The sequence below is a fragment of the Callionymus lyra genome, chromosome 15 (assembly GCF_982586985.1).
Source record: "Callionymus lyra chromosome 15, fCalLyr1.hap1.1, whole genome shotgun sequence".
NCBI classification, from domain to species: domain Eukaryota; kingdom Metazoa; phylum Chordata; class Actinopteri; order Syngnathiformes; family Callionymidae; genus Callionymus; species Callionymus lyra.
Genome location: NC_141832.1, coordinates 24,923,614 through 24,944,749, shown reverse-complemented (window position 1 = coordinate 24,944,749; position 21,136 = coordinate 24,923,614). Strand labels below are relative to the sequence as shown.

At 39.4% G+C, this 21,136-nt stretch overlaps 1 protein-coding gene across 14 annotated transcripts; it reads left to right on the top strand.

The window, feature by feature from the left end:
* Nucleotides 1-1,608: 1,608 nt before the first annotated feature.
* Nucleotides 1,609-20,796, top strand: mapk8ip3 (mitogen-activated protein kinase 8 interacting protein 3). Of its 14 annotated transcripts, none has more exons than XM_087808487.1 (34): nucleotides 1,609-2,586; nucleotides 5,579-5,699; nucleotides 5,853-5,923; nucleotides 6,076-6,167; nucleotides 6,435-6,458; nucleotides 7,555-7,606; nucleotides 8,121-8,355; nucleotides 8,419-8,521; nucleotides 9,389-9,507; nucleotides 9,909-9,920; nucleotides 10,162-10,179; nucleotides 11,232-11,289; nucleotides 11,352-11,504; nucleotides 11,777-11,834; nucleotides 11,902-12,053; nucleotides 12,257-12,313; nucleotides 12,389-12,559; nucleotides 13,487-13,613; nucleotides 13,776-13,826; nucleotides 14,651-14,740; nucleotides 14,824-14,976; nucleotides 15,381-15,546; nucleotides 15,638-15,835; nucleotides 15,906-16,086; nucleotides 16,151-16,264; nucleotides 16,530-16,610; nucleotides 16,719-16,786; nucleotides 16,925-17,073; nucleotides 17,136-17,307; nucleotides 17,372-17,485; nucleotides 18,214-18,252; nucleotides 19,234-19,398; nucleotides 19,466-19,612; nucleotides 19,888-20,796. In XM_087808487.1, the coding sequence occupies exons 1-34, from the start codon at nucleotides 2,281-2,283 to the stop codon at nucleotides 20,013-20,015; spliced, it is 3,945 nt and encodes a 1,314-aa protein (XP_087664613.1). In that variant the 5' UTR covers nucleotides 1,609-2,280; the 3' UTR covers nucleotides 20,016-20,796. The 14 variants fall into 14 exon arrangements, with proteins under 14 accessions (XP_087664613.1, XP_087664609.1, XP_087664607.1 ...); XM_087808483.1 differs by having other exon boundaries at nucleotides 13,454-13,613; nucleotides 13,746-13,826; XM_087808481.1 differs by having other exon boundaries at nucleotides 7,555-7,660; nucleotides 13,454-13,613; nucleotides 13,746-13,826.
* Nucleotides 20,797-21,136: the final 340 nt, after the last annotated feature.

Genomic DNA, 21,136 nt, shown 5'->3' with positions numbered 1-21,136 from the left:
GTCACAATGTTGAATGCTTAACAATGGTTTTTGTGTCCTGAGTTCTTGAGCTGGGAAATGTATGCTCAACAAAAAAAGCAGCTGTGTTTTGCTTGAGGAGTACTGTATTTCTGTAGTTTTTACAATTCCTGTTTTGTTTCATTGCTGATTAATTGAAAAGTGTTGCAGATTATAATTGTAGCCATTAGGTGAGTAGATATAAAATGTCAAGTTCACAACGATATACTTCACTCGCACTATGTTGCAATACACATCTTTTACACCACCCAAAACTTCGAGACGTGCCAACAATAATGGGAAATATAACTGCAATATTAAGCGTTTGTCATACAAGTAGGTGCAAAAGTGGTTATTCTGCTTCATTGACCAGTTTGTTTTCATTGTCTTCCGACTTCTCACAGAACAATAACCCAAGCTTCCCTAGCAGGATAGCAATATGCTTGAACATCTGTGAGTATAAAAGACACCTCTGTCAAATATTAAATGTTATCATGACCAAATGTGGAACCAGTTCAACATTTACTGAATGAGAAGGTGGGCAAATGCTTATTACAATATCAAAATGTTACTAGTTCACTGGTCAATTTTTTTTTTTAAATAAATTGGGGGTAAAAAGACCAGATTCACAATTGTTCTATATATTATTAAACTGCATAACTTTCTCGATGTGTTCGATTTCTGTATGTTGAATAGTACTTCGATTCATAATGTACGTGTTACTTCCAATGTTTCCACCCATTTCCCTCGTTCGAGATGAATCATGTCTTTGACTATTTTTAGAAATGTTTAGTGGATTTCCTCTTTTACGTTTGCCCTTTTAATTTTACCATTTTTAATTTAAATAATGGAGGATTGGACTTAGGCCAATTCCATTGTTTTACAAGCTAAACCAAAGATTCGCATGTTTGTGCAGAGTACCTTTCTCAAATCGTTTAATCGTTTAAATGACTATCTCTAGTCAGAAAGCCTTTCTTGGAACATTTTAGAATATCATTTTCGGAAGTGTCACTTTACAGGGAACCAAGCAATAGTATTAAGTTTTGGCTTCCGGTTTAAACTACAAAAATAAAAGGTGTGTTTACAAGCAAAACAATGTCCAAAAACATACAGATGTTGATTGTGAAATTGAGGAAATTCTCCTTGGGTTTAAGTTTGAGTGGAATGGTTGTATTGTATTATGTTGCCCTGCGACAGACTGGGGTTCAGGATGTCTCCCACCCCTCGCTCGAAGAGTAGCCGGGGTAGGCTCCAGCAACCCCGCTACCCGCATGAGGGAATTACCGGTAGAAAATAAATGAATGACATATTTTCTTCTCAGTTAGTAATAAGAGTTTGAAAACTCTTAAAAAAAATAAAACAAATAGTTGTAAGTAATTTGACTTCATGCTGTAAATATTCACCAGGCATAAATAATATAGTTTGGCCTGTAGACCATGTGGTTCCTATCTTGAACTCAATGTCTATACATGATGTGACTTATAAATTCTTTGTATTTTGAAATCGATCGCCTATGTTCCGGTTGGGACTATTGCAATTGACGACACGAGCCCGGCTGCTCGATGCAGACGCCGTGACGTCATCGTGCTCGGTCAGCTGGCCCCTCCATCAGAGCAGCGAGAGAGCCTCTCCCATCGGGGGACATCACCATCACCGCGGCCAGCAGCGTCGTCCGGCCCCTGGAAGAACTCATGGATGGGATGTTGTTGTAGCGACTGTGGACGCGGGCATTTTGGATTCTCGGTTATTTATTCCTTAATTTATTCGTGAGCAGGGATGCCTGGGCTCCATGGCTGCTGCTGTTGTTGAGAGGCAGGTGCAATATTACCCACGAAGGCGTTTTTTTTCCCGCGGCATGGACCCAGCGAGGGCCGATCCACAGGCGGGCCTGCGGCACTTCCACCGGCCGTGACATTGCTATTATTTCCCGATCGGTGAACGAAAGCTGAGCCGCTCGTGTCCGCTCGGGAGGTGGCGCTCTTCATAAATATACATTATTGTAGTGAAAACCAAAGCAGCAGAACCTTCAGGGACACGATGCCTTCATTCAGTTGATTTTCTTCCCAAAACCGTGATTCCATCCCAGAGAGTCTCGCTCACAGGCCTCTCGAGGTCCTCCTCTCGAGGTCTTCATCTCGAGGTCCTCCTCTCGAGGTCTTCATCTCGAGGTCCTCCTCTCGAGGTCTTCATCTCGAGGTCCTCCTCTCGAGGTCTTCATCTCGAGATCCTCCTCTCGAGGTCCTCCATCTCAGCCTCCTCATCTGGACCACAGCAGCCGCCAGCATGATGGAGCTGCAGATCGACGAGGTGGTCTACCAGGACGACTACGGCCCGGGCTCCGTGATGTCGGAGCGGGTGTCCGGACTGGCCAACAGCATCTACCGGGAGTTCGAGCGACTGATCCGGAGCTACGACGAGGAGGTGGTGAAGGAGCTGATGCCGCTGGTGGTCAACGTGCTGGAGAACCTGGACGCGGTGCTGACGGAGAACCAGGAGCACGAGGTGGAGCTGGAGCTGCTGAAGGAGGACAACGAGCAGCTCATCACCCAGTACGAGCGGGAGAAGTCTCTGAGGAAGCAGGCGGAGGAGGTGAGTCTGGGCCTCGAACCCAACACAAGTGTCACACCTGTGACTTATGGATGCGTTCAATGAATAGACCAGCATTAAAAACATCTCAGACGAAGGTTGTGAGCAGATTCTTTATACAACTCCATGTGGATATATTTATATTTAACATAATGTATAAGTGATGTCCTATGTATCCTTCAAAATATACTGAAACACAATAATAATTCAGAATTCAGTCTGGAACAATCCAGTATACAGTGGTTTTATCAGTCTAGGTTGGACATCATACGTTCAAATAAATGATGGTTTATTCCGTCTATGTTTGAGAGATGTTTGAAAATAAGTATTTATCAAATTTACTGTACACACAATATAATGTCACTTTATTTTCAGTTTCATTGGCTAACTTACTACATTTAAAATGTAGTTAAATGTATTGTTACCTCGACCAAGGAGAGTGTGTTATTCATGTATTTATTTTATTAACTGGAAGTTCTACAAAGTATTTAAACACAATTTTCAGTTGCAAAGTCGAAAATGGCATAAATAAGTTATGATGACGTCTGGTTCTTAAATGTATCTGGATTTTAGAAGGATTTGTTCAGAGCAAATATAAAAACACAACATGTGACTCAAGTGATAAAAATGTGTTGTTATTGTGCATCAAAATAGTTTTGGGTTTGCTTTGTAATAAACTTTAGTGATAAATGTATTTCCCAATTCAGTATTTTTTAGTGAGGAAGTTTTCATTTATGTAAACACATCTTTAAATATATGTGCATGATAAGAAACTGTGGCAGAAAAATAAATAGCTAAAAGAACATTAACATTGTAGCCACAAGCTGACCTCAATGTTAAAATATTATATTTTAGCCAAACCCACTTTCATTGAGATTATTTAGAATCAAAATCCAGAGTTGTTAACGTAACATAAGAATTGTTTGTGGTATCAATACAGAATAATGAAGTAAGATAACACACAACATAAGCAATAGAAAAACAGAACCAAATACAGAGACAGCCATTCTGCTAACATGGTTAGCTTTATATCAAACTAACAACAAAATCTCTATCTATAATTGTGTTTTATTTTTGGTTGCTGGGGGAATAGAGCAGCAAGGAAAATGTTTGGCTTTTCTCAAGCGACAAGCCACTGAAAAAAACCCCAATAAAAGACCATTTAATATCACGTTTTTGACAAGGTAGTTCAAACAAAAATTCACCGTTCAACAAACTGATTGTAAGAGTTAGTTGATATGAAGGGGGATGGGAGGACTCGTGAGGAGGGATCCTCAGTAATCAATTGGAGTCAGACACTGTAACCTGATTTGTGACGACTAGCAGCGCAAACACACAAAAAAGCTTAATGCAGCTGCATTGGAGTGTGGAGTTGTGGAGCAGTGAGTCAAAAAGAGAACCAAAAACCTAAAGAATCTGCAAGGAGAATAATGGGTCTCATGTTTCAGTGTTGTTGGACTAGTGGTAAACAAAGGCTAGGCCAAGATTTTTCAGTTCACAAAAAAAACAGCTGTCATTTAAACTGTATCGCTTACCTTCTGTGGCGACAGGAAGTGACATTGGCGAATGGTATCACTCCCAACACTGTGTACTGCAGACCCACCCCATTAACAGCCTCTGATCCATAAGTTGTCATTGAATTGTCAATGATTTACACAGTATTTCCTTTATCAGTCCCCTGGCATTGAACGGTTTAGAGAGTGAATCTCCTGGAGAGATGTCGGCTCACGACCATGAATAATTCACTTGGTTAAGACATAAATGTTGTCATGTGAGCAGATGTTATTTGTGCGTCACTTCTGGGCAGCATTGTGTGTGTTTTTTCTAACACAGGATTACCAACACAAATGAATGAAAAACATTTTATATATAATATATATAAATTAATTTAAAAATTAGAATGACGATATTTATTCAAACAGGAAGGGATTAGATTCCTGGATGAATTCAGGCTGGATTTTTATATTATGCAATTTTGGATCAGTGAGATTATGGGATTGAACCCACAGTCCAAACACTCGGGCTGGTTAGTATGAAGGTTCACATGGAGAAGTCATGGCTGTCGGCTGTCTTTGTTATCATGATCAAGAGAAGGCAGGTATTGCATGGACAATAGCTAAAAAGTTGTTTTATCGTTTAGTGAAGTTAATATTTGAAGTCTTTACAGTGGCCTTATAAACACTTTACCTATTAGACTTCTTCCTCAACAAAGCATAATGATGATGATGATGTAAATATGACTCAACATTCAGAGGCAGTGTACAAAACTTCTGTGATATTCACTTGTTTGAGATTTTATTTAATAATGCAGATGGACAAAAGTGCGAGAAACATACGTTAGAAAAATTGCTTAAACTAAATCAAGCTTTCCCTTGTGTATTCTGAATTCTGCATTAAACTCTTAATAATCAAGAAATCACTGCATCAGTAAATTGGTTTCAAATGAATGGAGTCATTGACGAAGCTCATGAATAAAATGCTTTAAATGTAAAACCTGATAGTAAGTAAGTAAGTAAGTAAGTAATATTTATTTATATAGCGCTTTTCGAGACCAGGGTCACAAAGCGATTATGGATCATTACTCACACTCCAGAGCCTTACACATGATTTCATTAGGTTTGAATTTCTTCAAAATTATGATTTTTTTTAAACAAGAATAACAAATTGGCAAGAATCTGATGATACGATATGTATCATGTTACAGGGATAATGACACGATATATTGCGATATATTGTGAAACTGAAGGAACAAGAATATATTTAGTTTTGTATTGTCTTGTATTTGAGTACTTGACTCTGGTGTTGCACAATTTACAGACCGCATGACTCTTGATGAAGTTTTTACTGCTTTAATTAGTTTTGAAACCAAAATATGTTACAACATTTAAAAAAAAAAAATGATATACAATGGTGTGAAAAAAACAATAATATTTCACCATTTTTATATTTTCTAACACCATTACACATATTCATACTTCCTCTGATCTCTCAACAGAAATTCATTGAATTTGAGGATTCATTGGAGGCTGAGAAGAAGGATCTGCAGGTGCAGGTGGAGTTTCTGGAACTGCAGGGGAAACAGCAGGAGCTGAAGTCGAAGAATTACAGCGATCAAAGTGAGTGACACTACGTTACTCCTTAGTTCTGGTGATATTGGAATCCAACCATTAAAGACTCCTAACATTCTATGGCTGCACCAACCTTTGATCACAAATCTATCGTGCAAGTCGAGCTGGTAAAATCTGATCAACTGTTCCTTTTTTTCGTAGTCTCTCGATTGGAGGAGCGAGAGGCAGACATGAAGAAAGAATATAACGCTCTGCACCAGCGTCACACTGAGGTGAGATTCTGACACCGACGTCTTCCTCAGTATAACAACAAATCTTTGTGTAATGAAATACTGGAAGGGATAGATGCATTTAATTTAAGGGTCAGTGATGTTAAATGAATGAGACTTGAAAGGCAAATTAATTTCTCTATTTTGTCCCTCAGATGATCCAGACCTACGTTGAGCACATAGAGCGGTCTAAGCTGCAGCAAACAGGAAGTAACAGCGAGTCTGGAGGACCTGGCTGTGGACGCACGTAAGTTTACAAAATATGTGGAATCAAATTGCAGCTTCCTGTCATATTTGGGTTGCATCAGACTGCATTAATCCATCACTGTATCAGTTGTCTAAAAAGTTGGAAAACCGGAGTATTCAAAAGCGAGAGCAGATGTAGTTCATGCCCTAAGCACTGTAGTCAATGTGGTGAGTGTGTGAGTGTGTGTTCTGTCGTCTGTCGCTCTCTAATCAGTCTGTCTGTCTTGTCTGTCTTGCTGGCTTTCACTCTGTGGTGCTGTTTGCACAGTCAACGTCACACATGGAGGAAAAGGTAAATTGATGAAGGTCCTGCAACTGAACCTCTTCCTGCCCCTTTTGACCCAATCCTGGCTTGGAATAAATCAAAAACCCTACATACACCTCTCTAATGTTCCTTGTGCGGACAGTTTACTTCTGTCATGATTGTCGCTTGCAAAACTCTACATTTATTTATTTTACAATATTCAAATCTCTTTCTCACCTCTCATATATTTTTTTATTGAAACATTACATTTTCCTTTTTCTTTACATGGATTCTGTTTTTGTTGAGATCAATGTTTTTATTCAGCTTTCTCCTGATTTTTAGAACTCATGTGGGAAAATGCACTTTTTGTGTGCTTTATTAAAAAAACATTCATGAAACCATGTTTCTTTAATAAGCTAAACTAGTAATTAACAGTCTTTGCACAGTTTTAGTTTCGGAAGCCATGAACTTATGTTAGCTTCGTAGCTAGCATGTGCTGGAGCATTGGATTCAATGTGTTGGACAAAAAGAGGTAGAAAATATGTATATATATATATATGTAATATATTTAATTTATTTTATATTCTTGTTCTTGATTTTATTTCCAATGTTACATGTTAGTTCAATCAGAAAGTTAGCCGTAAGTATTGAGTATTTATTGCTGCAAACTAGTTATGTTAAGGTAACGCTTAATGTAGCCTGTTTGCTCTTCATTTCAGGGCAAATATTTTTACTTATATATTACTTTATTTACTTTATAATTATTTTGTTACTGCAAAAATGATATTTAAACATAATGTTTTGAAGCTAATTTGTGTTTAAGGTTATGTAAGCTAACTTGTTAGCTTGTTTTCTGATGACCTTGATTAGCTTCTGAAACATACAGGTACAGCTTGAAAGGTGAAGTGGTTTTATGTTTGATGACAATACTTGATGGTTTCAGCTGCTATCAAAGAATTCTGAAGTTTACACCTATTTGCCAACATTTTGAATGATTTCTGTGGTTTACAGGAAACATGAAATGATTTTCTAGGCAGGATGTATCTGGTCCTGCTGGATTCCTCAGTAGAATATACTCAAGGTTATTTCATCAATATTGATTTAACTGTCTTTCTTTCTTCTTTTCCATCTCCTCTGGAAACAGCAAAGCGGACCGCCCACCGTCGTTGAGCCTTTACCCCGGTGGGGATGGAATGGTACGTGGGGGTTTTGGGGGGGCTAGGATGATGCCCGGGAAGGACATCTGGCAGGTCAGCGAGCTCGGCCGGTCCATCTTCAGCTCTGCCTATCAGGTGGGACAGACTTTGGCGGTGGTGACCCTTCTCCATGACCACTGCCTGGGTAGGGCTGGTAGGGAGGAGGGGCCAGCCTTCATGCTGCCCACCCTGCTGACCACACCCACACGAACACTTCCAAAACCTGCTTGTGTCAAGATAGAAATTAATTTCTCTCTACTTTATAACTAAGACACGTTTTACTTGACTCAAGCAAGCAGGAAGTATTTCTGTGTTGTTTTTGCCACGTTTTTGTGATCGTGGAACTTTCTCCGTGTGTGTTCCTCAGTTCGAAACCTGATTTATGTTTAGACAAACATCATATCACGATGATGTGATTGTACTATATCTTGCCTATTCATCTTAATTTAATTAGAAAAGTTGTTCCTAAAGAGTCCTGTAAGGTGACACCTATCTTTTATATGACCGAAAACAGGAGGATGGATCCGAATCGGACTCAGTGGCAGCAACTCCCAGCAGTACAGGAAGCAAGTCCAACACACCGACCTCCTCCGTCCCCTCAGCCTCGGTCACCCCTATAAACGAGGGGTTCCCCCCTCAAAATGATTTTGATGCCACACGGGCAGCGAATCGTGGTCGGAAAAGTGCCAAGCGGCTCAGTAGGAACATGGAGGTCCAGGTCTCCCAAGAGACCAGGAACGTGAGCATCGGTGAGTTGCTTCAAGACAAACGATTTTAGAACAATGAGTTTATTAAAATTGTGTTATTTCCAGGTATGGGGAGCAGCGATGAATGGTCTGAATTTCAGGAGATCATTGATTCAACCCCTGAGCTCGACATGTGTGTGGACCCGCGAATATATGGAGGAGGGAACAGGTACTTCACTCACTGCCTCAGCTGCAGTTCTTCGATTTATTATCTTGGCATGCTATTACAACATTAGGAGAGTTCTGCAAAACTGGTGACATATTTTTGCATAATTATAGACATGCGAAGACACGAATAATACATTTTCCCACCTCCCTCATAAATCCCTAATAATAGATTTTCTATTTTTTAGGAGTTGTTGTTTTTTGAGTTGGAGTTTATTAAAGACATGATGTTTATTTAAAATCTTTAATGTTTTTGTATAACAAAAAATATATTCAATTTGATATTAGGCATGAATCATGATTTTTATGGATTAAATAATACTTAAACATATAATAATCAAAAGGCATCATTTTAATAAAGAAATGAAGGAACATTTGTTTGAATTAAAAGTGTAGATTTGTCATTTGGTCAGTTATGCCATTATTTTATTTTATTTTATTTATTTTTCATAGATATAGAAAATAGTAGCTTTTTTGCAGCATCAGCTTGCAAAGCATCACCGAATGGATGGATGGATGGATGGATGGATGGATGGATGGATGGATGGATGGATGGATGGATGGATGGATGGATGGATGGATGGATGGATGGATGGATGGATGGATGGATGGATGGATGGATGGATGGATGGATAAGAACAAGATATCATAAAAAGAAAGTATGTATATATATATATATATATATATAAAATCATATTAATGATATAATATGCATTATGTCATTACTTTAAAATGCATTTGACACGTTTTGTAATGTTGTTGGTTAAACACCACAGGTAGTGACTTCATAGATTGAATCAAAAGAGGATATTTGATGGTATAGGTACTGCTATGCTTTGATAATGACTTAAGTGCGTTGTGTGTGTCGCAGCCCGTCCCAGGGAATAGTGAACGAGGCCTTTGGCATCAACACAGACTCTCTCTACCACGAAATCAAAGACGCCAAGTCAGACATCATTGGAGACGTGGACGCCGGCGCTGAACTTCTCGGTATGAACCAGAGCCTTGTTCACTCGGTGCACTGGCACATGATCATCAGTATGGACTTTAAATAAAAGAAATGTAATTCTGACGATACACAATGGTAGCTTTTGTTTTTACTTTGCGTTGCTTTGAGGCTGCAGCTTCACGTGACGCTGTGTGCTATTGGATCCTGCATGGCTAAGGCTTGAACATCCAATCATCACTGATTTTGAAATTCATGACACAATGTTAACACTTAGAAGAAGCAAAAAGTTTGACAGGTGACCTGCCACCAAAGTGAACCTATTTTGAGCCTCAATTAAGTCAAGATAAAACTCTGAATAATGTCACTTCTTAAACCTGCCCATTTTTAAAACTTTCTTTTCTTTTTGCCTCCTTTGACGTCGTCCTGATGGTGATATGTGTAGGCGAGTTCTCAGGTGCGTATTTATTTTCTTCATCTCCTGCTTCAAGTCCAAATAAACAATAGAAGAAAAGCACTTTTGGCCATTAAATGGTTATAATATTGTAACTACATTTGTTTTAAAATAATTCCACACTTACTGTCTTATGTCAATATACTTTGCCAGAGCGTACAAATACATTTTAAAAACTCTTTTATAATGAGAATCTTGTATCTCCTGCTTTTCTCCTTCCTCTCTGATTATCTGTTGCCTCCAGTACGCGACGATTTCTTCGGTAAGGCGACTTTGCCTCAATGATAATTCTTTACTCTCATCTGCTTCGTATGTCCTCAGTCTTTGTGTTTCTTGTCCAACCCGTGACTTTCCATTCTGTTCTAGTTAATGCACGTTGCAAACATCATACATGCACTTCAACACTAGTTCAAATGAAGGATTACTAAAAATGCTTGAAAGTCTACTATTGAATAGTCAGATAGATCTCTATGACCATAGCTTCGACTGTTTAGACTGAACAGACTTGACTTCACATGTGCCATGATAGAGTATATGTACAAACTAGAGAGGTGTTTTTAAGTGTTATCAATGAAACATACTCATTTCATATTCAACGACCTATTAAAACCTATTAATCTGGAAAAAGAGAGTTGAATTTCCACACCTCAGCTTTAGTTTGGATCATGGGCATGTTTTTTTGTTGCTGAACCTTTGCAAATGTAAATAATGCTGTGCTTGCTGCTCGATTTAAGAGACAATGTTTTAACTTTGCTGAGCCGTAAATGACGAAAGAAATAAAAATAAATAAATAAAGATAGTATATATTGATGAAGTTGATTCAGTAATTTTTTATCATCTACCATTGAATATTTTAAGATGTATTTATGGTTTTATTAACACATAGAAAAATAAAATACATGGTTTAGCCCTTATGTTATTTCTGGGTCAAGGTGACAAATGTGTTTGTGTTTTCCTTGTTTAGTTCTCCGGGTCACCTTGACCCAGAGATAACACAAGGGTTAAAGATACTCATGTAAGATAAATTTCGACTTGCACGATTTATATTGATTATATGATGTTATGTTATATATTAATTATGCATTAATAATGCAATACGATAATAATGAATTCCTGAATAATATTTTTAAATATACTTATAAATGCTTATAAAAATGCAATTGAATGGACACAAGATGAGAAAAGTACACTTTATTTCACTGCTCCAATAGAGGGCACGACTTTTGTTCCTTTTGGCATTAAATCATGAGTAAAGTCATTGATAAATGTGTGATGTTATAGTTATAGTTTGTTAATACGTGACTGTTTATTCAGGAATGGGCAAGGAGGTGGAGAACCTGCTAACAGAAAACAAACAGCTCCTAGAGACCAAGTAAGAATTGTGTGGACATTTAAAAGGTCATGTTGCTTACAAATCGTTTGTCTTTTGTCCAGAAATGCTCTCAACATTGTAAAAAACGATCTTATTGCCAAAGTGGACGAGCTGTCCAGTGAGCAGGAGGTGCTGAGGGAGGAGCTGGAGGCGGTGAGACAGTCCAAAAATAAAGTGGACGCCAGAGTCAAAGAGCTAGAGGAAGAACTCAGGAGGTAAAAATAATCTTTAAAAATATAATGCTTATCTACATTAATTTTAATATGAGAACAAAATATTCTTACAACCAATAAAATAATCAACATCTTTAATATTGAAATCAATAAGAAAAATAAAATGAATTTAGAAAGTTAATCTAATGTAACTTAAATGTAATTTAAAAAATGTATAACCTTTAATTTAAAAAAGTTATAATATATATATATTATAGTATATAAACCAAAATGTAATGTACTGATGATGCAGAAACTACTTTTTTAATTTGCAGGTTAAGAGCAGAGGCTCTTGGTGCATCACGGGACTTGAAGGATGAAGCAGCCGATGATGTGAGTGTAGCAACATACCTCAGCCATGTTGTCAAAGCACTAATGTAAGACAATGTTTTGCCTTTAGTTCTCATCACCTATGCAGGATGGAGACATGACCATGACTCAACGACGGCGCTTCACGAGAGTGGAGATGGCTCGGGTCCTGATGGAGAGAAACCAGTACAAGGAACGATTGATGGAGCTGCAGGAGGCAGTGCGGTGGACAGAGATGATCCGGTAAATATTTATAATAAATATGTTACTTTAAAAAAAAAAAATGTTAAAAGCTATAATTACATGAATCAGTTTTTTGAAAGTATTTTTAGTTAGATTCAAAGTAGATTGCTTGAACACAATAGAATGGACATATTAAAAGTAGTTGGACATGTTCTCTTTTAGTTGAAATAGTTGATGTTTAACTATTTTTCTCGTCCAATCAGGGCATCCCGTGAGAGTCCAGCAATCCAGGAGAAGAAGAAGTCCACTATCTGGCAGTTGTATGTTTCTGCATCGGTCAGACTAATCCTTAATGTTTGAATCCTGAATTAAGTTTTCTGTTTTCTCTTCACCAGCTTCGCTCGTCTCTTCAGTTCATCCTCCAGTCCTCCCCCCTCCAAGCGTCCGTACAACAGCGTCAACATTCACTACAAGTCTCCCTCCCCTGCTGGCTTCTCTCAGCGCCGCAGCCACACAATGTGTCAGATCTCTACCTCCAACCGCACCCTCGAGTTCTTCCCCGAAGAGTGAGCGCCAACATTTGTTTTACTGCAGATGTATCCTTCGCTCACGCTGCTCTGCTCCGATGATGCTTTGTAAGCTGATGCTGCAAAAAGCTTATATATCTATGAAAAATCTAACTTTTTTCAAGATAGTGGCTTAACAGGTGACAAACCGATACATAAGGAGATAAAAATATGTTGATACATCTTAATTTACCACATAAATATAATTGAATGCAGTGATATATTACTTTATGAAATATTGTCAAATAGTTAGTCATATATCAGACCCTGTCAAATTTGCATCCCGGGGCCACATGTAGACCTAAAATGTGGGGTCCCTCAAATATAAAGCACAGAGAAACCTGAAACCTGATCATTTGGAAATGTTTCTGACAGCTAAATGGAAATCTGATAATAGACTATATATATATAATAGACTAGACTGATAATAGACTATATATAATAGAAATATTTAATTAAAAGATCAAGATTACTCAGATTTCTTGTTTTATCATATGAGGCTATTTTTCTGTTAACCTGTAAACCTCTCTCAGAACAGTCACAATATATAATGTTGCCGCTTTGGAAATTTGTTTTCCCATCCTGTCACATTTATATCGTCACTAACAACTTTAACTTCACAGTAATAATGTTGAAATAATTAAATATAATACTAATCGTGTCATTTATAAAAACAAGTATGATCATATTTAATGAAGGCCAAATATATATGTAATTTTCAAAAAAGGAATATGGATATATGTTAATTAATTTTAATTGATTCATAAAATGGTTACTTCTTTAACTTCAAATGAGTGAAATAACGTAGCTGCTGCTGCTGCTGTTGCTTTAGACTCTCTGCCGCCTGCTAACGCTTCGCCCTTTCTTTCCTTTCCATCACCCTGCTGTGTCCAGATTGGCCAGTAATGGTGTTGCTTCGCTCCTCAGTGACTCTGTTATGTTGGCCCGCCGTGAGCAGCGGCGCGAGCAGTACCGGCAGGTCCGAGAGCACATGCGACGTGATGACGGCATCATGCACGCGTGCGGCTGGAGTGTGCCGTCTCGCCTCAAGCAGGTGATTATAATGTCACCAAATGTAACTTAATATGTCTGCACATATGTCTAACCTTCTTAGTATTAACATTTAGTAATGAATTTAAACAAACTCTTTACATAATCGCTTCAGAAATATTCCTTGTGTTGTCAGGCAAGTGGATCTAACTCTGGTCTCACGCAGACTGGAGGACAGGTGGACTCAGCTCAGGACAGCCAGCTGAAGAGACCGCAGGCAAGTTAGACCGACGAGTCCTGTCATGCACCTTTGCAGCACAATTCATATTTTTTAAATGTGATAGAAGACTTTTTGAGCATTACATGATTGCAGCATGATTCTTTAATTCTTGTGTTGCCTCTGGGTAAAGATGAATGACCTCCACCACTGCAATGTCTGGAAGTCAGGGAGGTTAATATTTCTAGTTAGATGCATCTGTGTAATAGAAAAACACAGTACATCTATTTTCAAGGAGGGCCAGGATTGATGAGTTGAATTTGCCCGGGGAATATGAGTGACATTCTTTAAACCATGTAAATTTAATGCAGCTAGCCTTATTCAATTACATTTTTATTTCAAGTGTCGAAAAGCAACTATTTATTTTAAGGCACATTTCAGCTTAAATAACGCCAAAAGGGTAGAAAAGAAAGGCAGGTCCCAGCGTATCACAAAGAGCAAGAAAACCCCTGAGCAGAACCAATGCCAGAGTTGTTGTTGAATTGTTGATCATTTGAACAATGTAAGTTTCAACATATGTAATACACGATTGTTGTGAGTTTAATGTGTTCAGTTACATTTTTAATTGAATTTAATATTGAGCCAAATCTAAGTATTTAAATATTTTGCAGACCAGATAAAATTAAATGATGGTCAAGATTTGGGCACCATGGCCATGAGTTGAATGTGACGTAGAGCTTTTTGTGCAAAAAAAAGCATTGTAAAAGTTTGTTAGTAAAAACTAGTTAATACTAATTCACATTTAACTGGTTGTGAAACTGGCATCCTGATAAAAATGGACATTTACCTGCCAAATGTCTTCAACGAATTTTGATTCTTATTAGGTTACAAACGAGAAAGATGATAACCGCATGAAGAATGTTCCTGTGCCGGTGTATTGTCGTCCGCTGGTGGAGAAGGACCCAAACAGAAAAGTGAGTGCGAGCTGGATAAAAGAAAAAAAAATATGCATGATGCTGGTAATCTTTGAAGTTTGTTGTTAACTGTGCATTTTCAGCTTTGGTGTGCAGCGGGAGTAGACCTGTCAGGATGGTGGGCCAGCAGCCAGGAGCCTGGTTCAGTGAAGGCCATATTGCCGGGCGGCGACCCCTTACGTGCGGACGAGGACAGTGGAGACAAGAAGAGTAACGGCTCCCCAGAAAAAAATAAGGTATTAATACCAAAAAAAGATCTCATCTGAATGATAAAAAAGGGGAAAGTCGAAGCAGAAATTACTAGTAACAGGTTGTGTTGTTGACAATGGGAGTTGAATCAGGAAGACAGTTCTTAAATGACTTACATTCAAGGCTGTCTTTATCATTTTCACAAATTCCAAAACTTCCCACAATATTTAAATATTCTTATATAATTGAATACCAATGAAAGTACAAAGCATCATTACAAGCCAAAATAAGGTTGGAATGCACAAAGAAGATAATAATAATAATAGAAATTAAAAACATTTAGTAACCCAAGGTAAGAAACTCCACATTGACACATCTTTTAAGCCCATTATTGTCTTGGAAAGGCAATAAAACTTGAATTATGTTGACACAAAAAAACGTTTACTGTTAGACAAAGGAGCTTCAGGAAGCAGACTCAATGAACAGCCGCGTGTGGATCCTGACTAGCACCCACTCAGCCAGCAAGGTGGTGATCATCGATGCTAACCAGCCGGGCTCGCTGGTCGACCAGTTCAACGTCAGCAATGCTCACATCCTCTGCATCTCCAGCGTGCCGGGTAAGAAACATCCATCCTGGAGCTCCACCTGGAGGATGTTAGCTTCAGCAGGAGTTTATCTCTGATGTATGTGTTGCGGCTGTCTGTCCAGCTGCCAGCGAGAGCGACTATCCGGCAGGTGAGATCCTCTTGGATCCGGGTGATGGTGGTTCCTCTGCAGGTGATGACACAGGCGGCGTGGAGGGCATGCTGGCAGGTATCACACTAGTGGGTTGTGCCACTAACTGCAGTGTTGCCCGAAGCAACTGTTCATCCCGTACCGACACGCCCATCATCGACAAAAATCAAGGTAAACGCATCACGGATGAATCAGCATGTGCAGTGATTATACTGTTACTTGACTGAGGGGGGTTTTCCAGCCCCTGTTGCTCCCCCTGTGAACGGAAAGGTTAATCCTGCCCAGTCAACTGAAGAAGCCACCGAGGCCACTGAGGTCTCTGAGTCAACAGCTAACAACCCGGAACTAGGTTCTGGACCTCCTGGACCATTCACTGAACATGTGTTCACTGATCCACCTCGACCAGCAAACTCTTCTGACAGGTAGTTCTCTCACGTGACAGATAAGCAGAGACGCCTTCATCATTATTGTGCTGCTCTCGTACAGAACTGGCCAATCCAAAGAGGATACAAGCGTGCACACGGATGCCGAAAATGGGGATGATTTAAAGAACTACACAAGTATAGCACCAACCATGTGGCTCGGGGCACAGAACGGATGGTGAGCATTCTGATACGATATTACCAGAAAATGTACATCACATTTTAAATGATTTCCAACACAAACTGACCTCAGATCATCCCAGAGACCCCAAAGCTGAATTTGTGTTTCAATTTTTTTTGTTAGAGTTTTTGGCTGCAAAAAATCTCCTACTTTTAACCATGATCCTAACCCAATTGCTGTTAGTTTTTCTCAACTCTGCTACAAGCTAGCTTTAATCTTTTACTACGCAGATGAATACATTTTTTGTCCTTTTTTCTTCCAGGCTTTATGTCCACTCTGCAGTTGGCAACTGGAAAAAGTGTCTTCACTCCATCAAACTCAAGGACTCTGTGCTCAGTCTTGTGTAAGTGACCATTAAATTAATTTCTTCTGCAGTCATTGTGCCGCTGCAGGCGGAGTCGAGCCAGAGACGTGTCCACGAGGACGTCAAATGTTTGTTTATCACTCGCAGGCATGTGAAGGGACGTGTCCTGGTCGCCCTCGCAGACGGAACCCTTGCAATATTCCACAGATCAGAAGGTGTTGTTTTTTATTGTGTTTGTATTTTTTATTTAGAGAAAACTTGTTTTATAACATCACTCTTACTCTTGATGCCCATTCTGATAACATCGGAGGAGAAATAACAAGCTCAAACAAGTGTGTCAACTTTCATGACAGATGGTCAGTGGGATTTGTCGAACTACCACCTGATGGACCTGGGTCACCCACATCACTCCATCCGCTGCATGGCTGTGGTCCATGACAAGGTCTGGTGCGGCTACAAGAACAAGATCCACGTGATTCAGCCGAAGAGCATGCAGACGGAGGTGAACCGCTCAGAGAGTGATGAGTGTGAAAGCCAGTTCATGACCTTCCATTGTCTCTGCAGAAGTCATTCGACGCTCACCCTCGCAGGGAGAGCCAGGTGCGGCAGCTGGCTTGGATCGGCGACGGTGTGTGGGTGTCCATCAGACTGGACTCCACTCTCCGTCTCTATCACGCGCACACACACCAGCACCTGCAAGACGTGGACATCGAGCCGTATGTCAGCAAGATGCTTGGTGAGCTTTCCTCTGTAGCAACTCTCCCAGCTGTGAATGTGTTCACTCATGAACTCGTCTTTAGGTACGGGAAAGCTCGGCTTCTCGTTCGTGCGGATCACAGCCCTGCTTATTGGTGGCAATCGTCTTTGGGTGGGAACAGGAAACGGCGTGATCATCTCCATCCCTCTGACAGAAAGTTAGTCTCCGTCTTTACACTCAAACATCGAATAAAGTCACACAAATGTTTTTAAGGTTGTGATACATCACTGTGTAGAACAGCCACCTCCTTTGTCCACATCTTGTGATAGCCCCGAGTCCTGCACCCCCTGACACAATCAGTTGAGAGGACGGAGAGGCTATTGCTATTTTTGAACATTTGGTTCATAAAACAAGAATGTATATTTATCATGCAATACGCACCAAGAGTGTGGTGTGTTCAATCACATAAGAATCCCTTTGACGCATTTGCAAGTGTAAGGAAGATTAAATTAACGATCTAAATCTATGACTGAATTCTCAAGTAGATTATTTAGAACAATTGTTCTGATAGATTATTCGGAACAATGAATAATCAATAGGAATCTGACTGATTGCTAATGATTTAAAGAAAACAGCTACTCAGGGGACGTTACTACCTTAAGTGCTCATCTGTGTGGTATATATTGTAAAAAATCCTGGTGTTTTTGTCTAGTGTCCATTTTGTAGTTGAAGTGGTGATTTGAGTAAAGAAATTATTATAACTTGTATTTTTTTATGTAACAATGAAAGTGTCTCACTCTTAAATATTGTAACCATTATCCTACACATTTTCTTTAGTACAAAACTTCCTCCTCTTGTCTTCTCTCCACCTCCTGCTCCCCCTGTTAGTCAATCTTAACTGTCACTGTCCTCTTCTTCTCCTCCCTCCTCTTCCTCCCCCTGTAGCTGTGGTCCTTCACCGGGGACAGCTCCTGGGTTTGAGGGGTAAGTGGGTGTCCTCCCTCCTGCACCCTGTGTTTGTGAATACCTTCCTTGGTGTCCTCTTCTTTCAATCAAGAGGTGCATGAGTCAGGTCTTTTTTTTGTTTTTTCTTACTATTTTTAGTAGATGAGGCTCTATTTGGAGATCAGCGTGGATTTCTTTTTAACTTTACATCTGAAGAAAATAAAGAATGATCAATCGCTCATGAGGTCAGGATTGAGCTGCTCAAATGAAGAGAGTGATGGTCCAAGAATGTCAGAGATGACGGGAAATAAGAGGAAGACACTGAGAGGTTATGGGTGATAAAAAGAAACAAGAGAGGATGACCGAGACTTGGAGAACTTGAAGAATAAAGAAAAAAGGAGGAGTAGATGTAAGAGGAGATGAAGGAGGTAAAATAACCAAAATGGCCAGTAAAACTAGGAAAAAGATTTTTAAGAGGAAAAGGAGAAAACAAAAGAATACAAAGGAGAATTAAGAAAAGACAAATAGGAAGTAGAATAATACAGAGAAAAAAAGGAAGAATAAGGAGTAGAACAAAAGATTTAGAAGAAAACAGTAAGTGGTATAAAGTAAAGGGTAAGAAAATGTCGAAAAATATGGAGAAAAAGATGAAAAGAGAAAAGGAACAGGATTGAGTATACAAAGGAGAGAAAAATAAGGAGAAAAGGAAACAATAATAACTTGAATGAGGACGGAGAGAAATAAGAAAAGGTAATTAGCAATAAAAAAATGGTTGAAAGGCGAATAAAGAAGAAGGAAAAGAAAATTGGCAGCATCTTTGCAGGTTGTTGGTTGTTGGATGTTTTAAGTGAAAATGCTGACTCACTCTGAGCTACTGCTGAGTAATTAACATGCATGGATTTGTGGTTGTGTGGAGGAAGTGTTGCACGTACTTCTTCATCTGCTGAATCAGTGTTCGGGGTCAGCGAGCTGCAGACATGTTCACTACATCAACACAAAACTGTGTGTCTCTGCTCTCAGCCAATAAGGTGTCCCCGACATCTTCCGGGGGAGTGATCCACGTGTACGGAGACGACTGTTCGGAGAAAAGCAGCGGCAGCTTCATCCCGTACTGCTCCATGGCCCAGGCCCAGCTCTGTTTCCACGGACACCGTGACGCTGTCAAATTCTTCGTCTCAGTTCCCGGTAGGCAGAACGCACTTGACGTGAAACTATAAAAAAAAAGTTTTGAGCCTCATCTCTTCTGTCAAAGGGAACGTTCTGGCCACACTGAACGGCAGCGTGCTGGACAGTCCGTCAGAAGGTCAGGGATCCTCCGCTCCGGCTGAGACCGAGACACAGACGGTTCAGAACGTGCTGGTGCTGAGTGGAGGAGAGGGATACATCGACTTCCGGATCGGTGAGCAGAAATGACAAAAAAAAACGTGTTATTCAATCAACTGAGAAAAAAGATTTTTTTATGTGTCTTGTTTCTTATTTTGACCACTAGACACAAAGTGAAGCTGCAGTGGCATAAACTATATCTCATGTATTCAATATTTTAATATTAGTGTTTCTACTTTCTGTGGAAATGTGATCTATACATAAATCTGTCGTAACATTATGACCCCCCGCCGCTATATCATGCAGCCACACTTGAACCCGAGTCTCCATTTCTTTCTGTTTGGTTGACAGGAGACGGAGAGGATGACGAGGCGGAGGAAGGAAGCAACAGCAGTGCGTCCACTGAGATCAAGACGGGCCTGTCCAAGGCAGAGCGCAGCCACATCATTGTCTGGCAGGTTTCCTACATCCCAGAGTGACCCTCTCTCCTTAAGTCCAAACGTCCTGTCCCGAAAAGCTACCTGAAGCGTGTAATAATCGTAAACTCTTACAATGAAAGTGTAACTTTGATCCCACTCTGACACCTTGTAACCTTCGACGCCTTGTAAGTATCTAACCTGCCTGACATTGTAACTATCATCTCTGTAAACATATAGTTACCCTGCATATAGGGCCTGCATATGCCCCACAGTGTCCACCCATGCCCAGACAGCAGAACCCCCCAAAACCTCTGTCACTGTAAAACTAAGTCTGTCAAGTGTGTGATCAGGAGGGGCTGGTGACTGACCGGGGTGTGGGCCACGAACGAGAACGCTGCATGACGTCTTGAGGAAAACCAGACGTAGAAAGCCAACGTACATTTAGAACACAAACCAAAACCTGAAAAGAACACTATGAACAAAAAATGTCAATCTGTTCAACAAATATTTTCTTCTAAAAATGTAACCAAATGTTGCCATTATTGGATGTCTTTCATGGATCAGTAACAATCAGAGGGTTTTAAGATGAGGCATCTTTTGGAGAAATTTTTGGGAATTTCCTCTTAAGTTTTTGGATGTAAAAGTTTCTTTGAACTTTTGAGTAAAACTTGTACGTCAAACCAAAACGTCAGTGTACAGAACCTCCTGATGGCAGTTGAACAGGTGATTGATCTGTACAGAGATTCTTGTAAATGTGTGGCCTCTTCCTCTTGTTCCATATCTACGGTTTATGCATCCTTGACATTGTGGATTCAAATTAAACATAATCGTGTGCTCGTCATCGTCGGATTCTTCAATAAAGTTATAATAATAACAAAGTATTTTAAAAGTTGGATACAAAAATAATCAGGTAAAACTACCTTAGTATAGATAGATATAAATTAATGTAGTAAAAGTATTCAAGTACAAAAAGTACTTGGACACAAAAGTATAGGAGTATAAATACTTAATATTTTTTTTAAATTGTGAGTATGTTTAAGATAATTTCAAAAATACTTTGGTACAAAGACATTTCAGTAAAAATACAAAATGTTTTACTTGCATACAGAAATAATTAAGTTAAATAAGTTGGGATACAAGACCAATCGAGTAAAAATGTTTGATCACAAAAAGTACTAAGT